The 12,187-nt window shown below is 36.6% G+C and overlaps 1 protein-coding gene across 13 annotated transcripts in view; it reads left to right on the forward strand.

Moving 5' to 3' along the window:
- The window catches only part of LOC140161130 (alpha-N-acetylgalactosaminidase-like), a 62,416-nt gene that overhangs the window by 32,704 nt on the left and 17,525 nt on the right, over window positions 1-12,187 (forward strand). The window contains exons 8-9 of one of the 13 annotated variants that reach the window (XR_011860074.1): window positions 1,705-2,699; window positions 3,025-3,245. The exons of 5 other annotated variants lie outside the window; for them this stretch is intronic. Coding sequence is in view for 7 of the 8 variants with exons in the window: in XM_072184542.1 (XP_072040643.1) it covers window positions 645-941 (297 nt within the window). In the remaining variant the exon portion in view is untranslated. Of the gene's footprint in view, window positions 1-66; window positions 367-644; window positions 1,618-1,704; window positions 3,246-3,858; window positions 5,745-6,515; window positions 6,795-8,300; window positions 8,654-11,629; window positions 11,912-12,187 lie in introns of those variants that run through there. 7 more of the 13 variants (XM_072184549.1, XM_072184552.1, XM_072184550.1 and 4 more) reach the window with 7 other exon arrangements.

A 12,187-nucleotide genomic window follows, 5' to 3' on the forward strand; every position in this document is an offset into this window, starting at 1 on the left:
TAAAACAAACCAAAAGAAGTATATGCTTATGACATCATCTATATCTTTTGGTTTGTTTCGTTACAGAACGGCTCTATAGAGGTCTGGACCAAAAAACTTACCGGTATCGGTGAATTTGCAACTGCTATTCTTAATGTCGGGGATTATGGTGCACCGATTAATGTATCCATACCTTTAGTCGACTTTGGTGTCGAAACATTTAGTGGTGTGTTTGACATACAAGATGTGTTTCTCCAAAAGGATTATTACAACTATTTCATGGACGGAAACTTTGATATCGAAATACCGCCAAATAGTGTCGCTTTTCTACATTTGTATCCGTCGGATTTGAGGAAGTTGAAAAAGAAGTAGTGCAATAAATTTGCCACATATAGGTATTGTAAGGTGATAAACATGATAAAAGGAGCAGAGCTTTTTCATGTTCGCTTACATGTTTGCGTTTGTTCTTAAAATCATAAAGATGCGTGATTTTGGCATTGTACATTGACGTTTTAACAAACATATTTTACTCTACAAATATGTAAAAGGAGGGAAAGAAACTCTCAACATAATTCAGTCTGACTTCAATGTACACCACTCATAAACCAATATACCAATCATGATATCATCTATAATTGCTGCTATATACCCATCCTTGCTTTCAGAATGATACTATCGAAGTTTGGACGAAGCAACTTGATATTTCAACCAGTTTTGGCGATTATGCTTCTGTAATACTAAACCGTGGAGTATCAGGAATGCCAAGTAATGTCTCCATTGTCGTCAGGGAGTTTGGAGTTCACGATTTGATGGGATTCTGGGATATATACGATGTTTTTCAAGATAAAATGCACTACTACGTTAATGTTGACGACTTCTATTCTGTTATGGTTAATCCAAGCGGCGTGGCAGTTTTGCGATTCTACCCTACTAGACTTCAGTTCGCAAAGACTGAACCATGAGGAGTTGTTACAAAGAAAGGACTGAAGAAATCGCTGTCACCAAATCATTTAATTTTCTACTTCTGTTGCAATTGGTATTCAAATATTCCAATGACGTCGGTCATCGTTGGTCCAAAGTACCAAGCTGTTGCTGAGAGTAGCTTTGATTTTGTTTACTTACACGTTGAGAAAGGACATTCATTCATAGACTGATTAGACTCAGTTTATCAACTGATCAGTCGTGACTTAGTAAAGAGCTAACGAGATAGATTTCGCATAACTTGAAGTTGTCATCAGAAAAGGTATTTACCTCTTCAGGATGCAAGGAAATAATGATCCAGTTAATTGACGTCCCCTTGGCCTTGCTTACCGCCAAGGATTCATGGGGAGTATGCCTAGTGGCTCTGAAAAGAGCTGTTCAATTTATGCCATAGGCTTTTATTTTATGAGCTCGACTTCGGATTTGCATTGAACTACTAATAGTAATGTTATTCCGCATGTCTTAGATTGCACAACTTACTACTTATAATTATTAACATTAACATGGCTTTAATATTGTTAAACTTAAAATTTCACTCAGTGCTTTTCTTTTGTTTTGCTTGCTTCAGCACTCACTTTCAGGTGTTCGCTGTTTTAATTTTCAATTTATTGTTGTGTAGGCCTGTAATCAATGATAATGTAACTGAACAAATCGTTTTATGTAGAACACGCTAAAGCACGTGAGCGTGATTAAAACAGACCATGCACAGAATTTGTTTCATTCTGACTTTGTTTCGTTCATTAGAAAAACGGCATTGATGTGTGGGTGAAGCCTCTTCGCTACGTATCCTACGGCTTGATGTTCTTTAACACTAATGCTGTTGATGAGAAAGTCACAGTGAAGTTGGTAGATCTTACGATATCTCGCGAGACGCTGGGATATGGACTTGATGATGTCTTTAATCCATCTCGGAGTATAGCGCATCTTGGCCAGTATGACGAACATACATATTATGTGAAACCGCAGAGTGTGTTGATGTACAATGTGTTTCCAAGCTCTTGAACACATTTATTGCTTTTATACTAAATGACTTTAAAAAAAACTTACACTGTATCATCTACAAAGTATACCTCTTCTTAGGCAGTTGATGATTATTCGTACCATATATTAGGGGCCATGTGAAAACACTGAGTGTCTTGATGTACAGCGTGTATCCAAGCTTGTGAACAAATTTATTGTAGTAAACATTTTGCTAAATTCCCGGGGCTAAATTAATGTTTAATAACTGTGGACACGAGGGCAGTAGCCTTTTTTTCCAGTTTTATATTTCATTTTTGTCCTCTGAATTTATGTGATGCCTAAAGCTGCATATGATAGTAACGAAGATGATGTTGAACGATGTCATTTGACCAATGTTGACGTTCATATGTAGAGCGATTGCGATTTCCAAACGTACTTTTCGAAAGCCCGTGCATCTATTCAAAATCCCGTCACAGGAGAGTGATTTTGAATAGATTGCACGGCGGGCGTTCGATACGTACGTTCGGTAATCGCAACCTCTACTTATTTTACGCCGTCATTTTGTGACGACGACTTGAACATAAACAGTTAAACCACCACTATGATTATTTTCAGTAAAATGTAAATAATACTGTAAATAAGTCTGTGAATATGAGTGTGATATTAATGAGATGAAATCATTTTAGCTTAATGTTAGAACGTTGACTGAATGAAGTTCAATATTTTAATTTAGTTTGACTTAATGAATTTCAAGCAATAACTTAATTTCACGGTTCAAGGTTCATGATAGCCTTGTTCAAGGCCCTCTAATTTCCTCCCTCATGCAGCATTTGAATCCTATCGCTACTTTTGGGCTCGCCAACAAGCCCATGAGGGCCAGACTGCGGCTACCTATAATCACGCGTACTTGAACGACGGAACTCGGATTGAACCTACGAGACCGCAGGGCGAGATAGGGCGGTTCGTAAACTCAGTCCGAGCTCGATTTTTCAACGTACGCACGGTCATTTAGTAGCCGTAATCTGTGGCCCTCACTGACTTGGCGAGCCCGAAAATGGTCATGAGGGATGGTAGGAAATCCTAGAAGGCCTTGAACAAGGCTAGGTTCATGATAAGATGATAAAAAATATATATAAATCGTTGATACAATCATGCAAGTATAGAAAAATGATAATAGCAATTTCAATAATAGTAAATCAACAATATATAATAATCGTTTGACGTTGGGTAACATTATAGTGTTATCAACACCGCATAATGCCGAATTGCATCCAACCATAAATCGTCTGCATTATTCCGTCTACTGAGGGCAACATTACCGATTTTTTGGGGCGCCCGCTACGGCTGGCCCCTTATTTGAATGAAAGCCTGCAAATATCACGATGACAATGGTTACAATAAATTGATTGGCAAAGATGATGTGCTGTATAAAAGACTATACTGACTTTCTTGTTTACTACGTTTATAGCATAGTGCAATAAATAAGTTGTCATCAATCCAGTTTGTTTCCTTTTATTTGGTGTGATGTTTTAAAGGAATGAATTTGTTTGAAACGACTTATATAGACAATTGCAGTACCTAAAGTTGAGAGCAGGGTGTGTGAGTTCAGATTTAAATCCGAATTCAGATCTTTTTATCAAAATTTTCATAGCTGTTGTCAGACTGTTTGATCTGTGGTCACTCATCTCTGAGAGTCACGGTATCAAATTATAACTTATCAAGGTCCGTCAAATTATTCTTATGACAGGATCGTCCAACATTTGGAAAGGAAATACCCGTGTAAATGCATTGTATGCATATAATGTAGTGCATCCAGAGAGTGTAAATTGTCACTGTATATCTAAAGAACTGAGACGAATTAAGTTATTTTCATCTCAGCTAAAGAGCATGAAAACCTGCGACTACAAACTTTGTTTCATTATTTGTTTCATTCACCAGAAAACCGACATCGAAATCTGGTTGAAGCCTCTTCGCTACATATCATACGGTTTGGTATTCTTAAACACTAATAGTACCACTGCTAAGATAATCACGGTGAAGCTGGTGGATATTGGGATAAATCCTCAAACTATGGGATATGCACTTGAGAATATCTACAATCCAGATGAGACCATATATCATCTAAGTCAGTATGAGGACCATACGTATTACGTAAACCCACTGAGTGCCTTGTTGTACTACGTGTATCCAAGTTCATAAATCAAATTAATGTATTTTATTAGGTATTGACAACCAGAAAACCGTAAATCACATTCTGTTGATTTTGAGAATTTGGTACCAAAATAATCCTTAACCATAAAGTACACTCCCTATCGCATATTGAAATACACATTCAATTATGGCCGCATTTCGCAGAGGCAGTTTTCAGTTAGAACCAGAAAGCCTTATCTCATGAGTTACGGCTTTGTTGCGCTAACGGGCTATATGATATGGTTGTCACCCGCCAGAGGACGCTAATTGTGATCGTCCACCACGAACCGCTCGTAAAGTCGGCAGTTTGTTTTCCGAGTTATGTCCATAAAGATTGTATTCATAGGTACCTCAAGTTGGTGCTACATGTTTCTTATTTTGTTAGTGCCAGTCAAACACCTTTTAAACCAATCATTAATCCTATTGTTGAAGAGGACAATAAGCTTCTACCTATGTAGGCTATAGAATTCGTAAATAGATCTAGTCTTTCTTTGCTTTGGCTAAATCCTGCTCAAGTGGTGGGTTAAACAATGAGAGGACATTCCTGAACCTCGTTGATTTGGGGCCGATTTGAAGTGACCACCAATTATGATCATTTGATATCTATATATTACCAGCAATGTGGGAAAGAGACATAATGTATCACCGAAATAAGGTAGGCCCTACCCTTTTGCTGAAGGAGCAAAGTTCAACAAACCATAACTCCGCTAGCTGGATATCGTTTAAAGCTTATATATATTTTCGAAACACGAAATAAAACAAAATTGACCGGGTCAACTTAACGAGCGTTTCGTGGTGAACGGCTGGTGGTTACGGCTTTCTGGTTCTCAACCATCGGAGACCCTCAAAGATTTTTAAAAAGTCCCGTTACTCAAAATGCTATTTTAGGAGTTACGTGTTACTGGTTCTCAACCCTCGATAAATGTATACTTATTTTGATTTTATTGTGATTATAAGACATGCAAATCAAGGGGGAGTCAAGAGTAAGAGTATCGGAGCTTTCAATCAATTTATTTTGTATTTATAATTCATTTTAGTTCTCTGATACCATATTCAAGCTTATGAATAACTATAAGATATCATATTATTTTGAAAACAATTAATTTTGATGATTGTGATGATAAGACCTGAAATATACGAGAAAGTCTGTGTGTCGGGTGAAGCCTGTGATGTTCAAAACTATATAGATAAATGATGATCATGATAATGACTAACACGATGGCGATGGTGTTGATGATGACAATGATCATGATGGTGATTATAATGATGAAGATTTTGGATGACGATAATAATGACGACGACGACGATGATGATGGTGACGCTATCAAAAACCAATTATTGCAAATGCATGATGACAATAGATTTTCTATATACTCTCCTGGTATTAATACTAATAGGTGCCTTCATTAATTCTTTTTAGATGAAAATGGAGATACACGAAGAAGTTGTAATACATATAATATCATTTAGTGAGGAATAGAATCGGAATAGCAAGTTATTTTTGTGAGGGCATCCGGAAAAGGAAAGTATACATTGTTTCACTTGCTATAGAAAGATGAAAAGGGAAATTTAGTTTGGCGTATATAATTACTTGCAATAAGCTAAATGATTTTTTCCCGACAAAATGACGAAAATGACAAAACACAAATATTTTAAACCATGTCTATCTTCTAATTTCCAACAATAACGTAATTTGACTTTAGAGAAATAGAATCAATGACTGCAATAAATTGATTGGTAATTATGGTATGCAATCTGCAAACTTGTACTTTCCTTATTGTGTGTAGTTTAAGTGTAGCAATAAATAAATTTGTCATCAATCAAATTGTTTTGTTTGATTTTATTTTTAAGTGAAGAATTTATTCTGCGGAAATGATCGTTCAAACCTTGTAAATTACAATTAAAAGTGTCGAGTAGTTTTCAATGGTTACCGAATTCGTCTACGTTATTACCGCTGTGAATAGTTTAACACATCAAAAATTAATTCATTTTTTATATATAAGAAGTCCATACTATTAATACTGTTGATAATTTGGGGCACTTGGCACCTACACACATGAACCTGCAGGGTTAGCAGCAGATTTAAGTTTTGTTTTGTTTCTTCTTTTGATTACTCATTCAGTGAATGTTTTAAGGTATCTTCTGTTCTTCCATGAGACCCTGGGAAGAACAGGTCAGTAACCTGTCTACAAATAATATTATCGTGGTATTAAAAAAATTAAATATGAACTCCAATGTACAGAATAGGTTATCCCGAACGAAGGACTTTGTATTTAATGATGTCTTGAACCAAGTAGGCCTATACTGATAATACTCTTACAGCTGATACGTGTATGTAACATTTAAAACACATGAGCGTGAAAACTGAAACTACAAATTGTTTCATTATTTGTTTCATTCACCAGAAAACCGACATCGAAATCTGGTTGAAGCCTCTTCAATACTACATATCATACGGTTTGGTATTCTTAAACACTAATAGTACCACTGCTAAGATAATCACGGTGAAGCTGGTGGATATTGGGATAAGTCCAGAGTCTCGAGGATATGCACTTCATAATATCTTCAATCCAGATGAGAGCATATACCATCTAAGTCAGTATGAGGAACATACGTATTACGTAAACCCGGCGAGTGCCTTGCTCTACAACGTCTATCCAAGCTCATGAATAAAAGTTATACTAAATTATTATAATATTTTATTTCAAAAACAAAGTGTAGCTTGTAATGCATATTAGGTAGTTTAACCAAATCACAAAGTGATATATATAGGCCTATACATTTTTTGGCTTGAGTAGAAAAAAGTACCTTCATCCTTTTTTAGGAGAAAATTATGAAAGAGAAGGAGCTGGTAATTCTTAGTAAAAACAGATGACGAAGAACAATTAACTATACAAGTTCTTTTTATGAGGATACCCGGAAACAGGAAAGTTTACCTTGATTCGATATCCAATAGCGAGACAAAGAAATAGTGCAACATAAATTTGGTTGCAGGGTGTGTTTTGATTATTACAATAATTACTCTCTTGAAAAAAATATGAAGACGACAACAATCAAAATCGTGACGTGTCTCTCTTCATCTCTCCAACGTTTAAAATCAATGGTTACCATGGTTACAATAAACTAATTGGTAAAAGTATGATATACATTCGTAGAAACTTCTAGCCAGTTTCTATAGCAATAAATGAGTTCGTTATCAATCACGTTCTTGTCTCGTTTGATTTGACTGTTTGTCTGCGTACAGACTTGCGCGTCAAGTTATAATTACTAAATGATCGCATAGAATTGCAGTGTCGAGTATTACCACAATTCGTCAAAGTTGTTGTCTTGTAGTTTAAGAAATCAACTATTTTCCTTTTCTATGCTGACATCTGCCTGGTATCTTCATCTATTTGCTGATCATTAATTATAGCTTTTTTATCGCTGTCTTTCATTATAACATTCTTATACGTGAGAGACATGCCTCATACTAGGTGCACTTCTCTGATCAAGTCCCACATCATATCACCAGACAATACTTGAAAATGTAATCCACGCTTTTATCTTGTTATATATTTTAGTTGTCACTTGTTTCTTCCATCACTTTCATCATCTTTCTCCTCCTTTGTTCCCGCCATGTTTAGGTTTTCTCAAATCATGTACCTCTTCGCTGCCAGTTAACTTCTCTTAGAGTTCCCCATTTTGTTTCGGAACTATAAGGTATTTCTAAAAATATATAAAATTACCATGTATACGGTAGTAAACATAATATATCTAAGCTGAAAGTACCTCTCGTTGCATTCCTTTGTTTTGGCATAGTCCCGTTTTTCTCCTTGTCTCCTTTATTATTTGCGACGGCGAACCTGATGAAATTTAATGTTTATTTATATAATTCCCGTCGATCATGCCACTGTTTTTCCGTGTTATATTTCCTCACAGGGAGGATGGCAATTTATTTCTCGCATTTACGGCTCTAGCTACTATGGGCTATTTGCGGGGAGGAGATAAGTTTAAGTGACCGCTTATGGGTTCGAATTCCACCAGTCTAATCATGAAGCTCCCGTGGCCAAGTGGTTAAGGCATAGGTCTCGTAAACCTGAGGTCCTGGGTTCGATTCCCAGGCGGGGTCACTTTTTCTCCTTGTCTCCTTTATTATTTGCGACGGCGAACCTGATGAAATTTAATGTTTATTCCTTTGTTTTCTTCAATAGAAAAGTGGTGTCGATATATGGCGGAAGCGTCTACAACACCCTATAGATCTAGTCGATGCATTAGTCTTCCTTAACGCTAATTCCACGCCTATGAACGTCACAGTAACGCTAAATGACGTAGGGATTGAGTCGGCAGCACTTGGCTACGCTATGCAAGATCTTTTCAGTGGAAAGACGATATATCTTGGTCAAATGACGGAGCAAACGTATCATCTGACGCCATGGAGTGTCCTGATGTATTGGATTTATACAAGTTCGTAATCAGCGTGGATGGCAGTGATTATAACAATGACAGGGTAAATGACAATAAACATGAGTCAGTGGAGTCACAGAAGAATATACCAATGACTTAATTGGACAATCAACTGAAGAAAAAAAATGAAGAATTGCGAGCGAGAGCAAGATAAAACAGAATCGAGCTCAATAACCATGCTAACAACTGCTTCACTTGAAATTACCGCCATATTTCTTAATATTCGGTGGGAATATATAATTATTTGAAGATCGATATGATATAATAGATTGGTCACCATCGGATTCACGCTTTCACAAAAATGTGACTATAAACGAAAAGGAGCTGGTAAAACTTAGATTTCCAAAGATTATAAAGATGACAAAAAATACCAACAATAATATTATTAAAAGTTATTTTTGTGTGGGCATCTGGAAACAACAAAGTTTACTTTGACTTGCTTTCCAATGAAAGAAATGTAGTATGACACAACGACGATAAATCACAAATTATTTTAATGTATAAACCATGAATCTCTAAATACCTTTTCAATAACAAGGTACACATTATAAACCGATACATGTATAAACCTCTAGCCAGTGTCTGTAGCAATAAATTAATTTGTTACCAATCACGTACTTGTCTCGTTTGACTTCTTTCGTTTGCCTTTTACGTTAACAGTATACCAGGAGTATCCGTCAAGTTATTGCAGATTACTTCGTGATAACTCTATCCAAACCACTCTACTGTGAACTCCTCTATACAATGAATGAGCAATGAATGAAAGATGACGTAGAAGTCGAAGTAAATTTGGATCGGTATTTCGCAAACTCTCCATTCTTTACGAAAGGATAGCATTATCATGATTATATAGAATATAAGGGATGAAATCAGAACTCGACCGGCGGTTGACCGCCGGTTCCGTCCTATTTCTATTGTTCTAGATAATGGAAACCGAACGGAACCGCCGGTCGAGTTTTGATTTCATCCCTAAAAATGTCAAAATTTTCCGTTATTTGTCAAAGTCTTTGCCTTGAAGTTTAGTTTAATAGTTTAATAACATATCAACCATTTTTTTTACACCGACCACCGTTTGTTTTCTCTGCATTACGTCTATAAAATAACCGTGTAAATCTTATATCAATATAGCTGAGCTGAAAGTACCTTTCGTTGCATTCCTTTGTTTTCTTCAATAGAAAAGTGGTGTCGATATATGGCGGAAGCGTCTGAAACAACCTTTAGATCTTGTCGATGCATTAGTCTTCCACAACGCTAATTCCACGCCTATGAACGTCACAGTAACGCTAAATGAAGTGGGAATTGAGTCAGCAGCACTTGGCTACGCGATGCAAGATCTTTTTGGCGGGAAGAATATACATCTTGGTCAAATGACGGAGCAAACGTATCATCTGACGCCATGGAGTGTCCTGATGTATCTGGTTTATACAAGCTCTTAATAAATGTGGTGATAGTGATCGCAATATAAATAATTGACAATTAACTGGCGTCAGTGCGAAGAATTGTCAATGTCTTGATTGGTCAAGCAACAGAAAATAAGATGAGCAATTACTAAAGTGAGCTAGATAAAACAGAATCAAGATCAATAATCATGCTGGTTGGTTCACTTAAAATTGCCGCCATATTTCTTAACGTGTCCGTGGTGATAGAAACATGCGCTATAATAGACTGGACATCATCGGCTTCACACACTTGTGCATTACTTGTGCATACGCTTGAATTTTTCCTGAGTATGTGGATTGAATTGGAAACTCACATGAAAAATGAAATTTTTAGCAGACATTAGACCTGTATACAAATATAATTTGCCCTATTATGTGGTCACGTACCTGTAAACACATTGTGGGTGTGGAAGGGTATAGGTGTGGATGCATGGGGTGGGAGTGTGCATAAAGGGTGTGGTGTGGGTGATTTGAGCACAGGAGTTGATTCTGATTTATAATGATTTCTATGATTTAGATCAAATTTTGAATAGGTCAACCTGATAGTGCAAAAAGACCAATCGGTGAATGAATCGTGGAAATTTTCAAGCAGCAGAAATTAGAAGACTATGATTCCTTCATCTAGATTTGTAGTGTTTTCATTTCCAGATACATTAAAGTCCGTTCCGCGTTGTATTGAAGCTTATTGAAACGTTTTTATAGTTAAATGTATAGCACATGATTGGTTTGAAATCTCGATCATGAGTTCTGACACCATCAACCATACTGGTATTTTGCTTTACAGAAAAACTCCATTGATGTCTGGCAGAGAAGGCTAGGGGAGGAGCAAGACCTAAAATATGGTGTTGCGTTTTTCAATACCAATCCAACCTCAACGATGTCCATTACTGTTGCCCCAGTAGACATTGGAGCCAGTTACGACACTTTGCTTTACGTTCTGCTGGAAAGTTTTAATCCCAACTATGATGTGTATCTGAACCCAGTAGAAGCGTGGACGTTTACAGTAGATGCAGGGAGTGTATTGTTATTTACAATGGGTCCTGCCGAATAAGCACTGATCTGCTATTATCAATTAGATGCAAAGGATAACATATTATGTGATTACAGGCGATACGTTGATGACACTTTTGCTAAAAATGTAACTGTTCGTTTCGAACAATTATGAAGTATAGAATGACGAATAGCATATGCCATTTGCAACTACCTTTCTTTCTCCAATATCCGGATATTGCGGTGGTACGTCCAAACATAAATCGGATTATGAAACCCCAACCGGCAATGTGACCCGAAATGAAATATCTGGGACCATTACATTATATATTTGATACATTTTTATTATAATTAGTGAAGACTGTAAAGCTACGGAAGACCATGACGATGTCTTTATGGTTACAACAAGGAGACCCATGTTGCACTTTCAATATGTCACAAAGAAACAAGTCCCAAGTTGATCCTTTTGTGCAGTTTATTTCAGCATTAGGACTCATGTGTGCGTCCACGTCGACTGGTTAAAAAGTGTTTATATTGTAATTTCACAGTTACACCGGTTGTGAACACCAGATTCAATTTCGACCATCATTTTAGATAGTTTAGATACAGGCAAACTGTCAATGACATTTTGCTTTACTCACTTACAGAAAAGCGACATTGACATTTGGTTCCGACGTTTGGGTGAAGCCTGGATGACAACTTACGGTCTACTCTTTTTCAACACCGATGCTACGTCCACCAAGTCTGTTACAGTAAATATGATTGAACTTGGAGCAAGTCAAACTATGGGATACGGTCTTACTGACGCATTTGATTCCAGCAAAAATATATGGCACATTGGAGCATCTGAAGACCACACGTTCACCGTGAAAGCCGGGAGTGTTTTGTTGTATACGGTGTATCCCAGCAAGTGATTATTGTTCTTGGTAATCAGGATATTTGACAGAAATTCGTTGATGTATGAACTTATATAGGCTTCTTTGATCAGATGATGCATTATCATTTTGCAATTTCTTCGCGCTTGTGTATATAATTTGTTTCATTTCTGAAATTTAAATTTTCTTCGTTTGCAATTTTTAAGGATTTTGATTTTGTTATTTCAACCATGCAATTTATCTCCGAAAAGTAACGGTAATTATCTGATCATGCTTGATGAGTGATCAATGGGCAAGTAAACCATGATTATAGCAATTAACGTGAAAATG

Source organism: Amphiura filiformis, chromosome 9 (assembly GCF_039555335.1).
Source record: "Amphiura filiformis chromosome 9, Afil_fr2py, whole genome shotgun sequence".
Classification (NCBI taxonomy): domain Eukaryota; kingdom Metazoa; phylum Echinodermata; class Ophiuroidea; order Amphilepidida; family Amphiuridae; genus Amphiura; species Amphiura filiformis.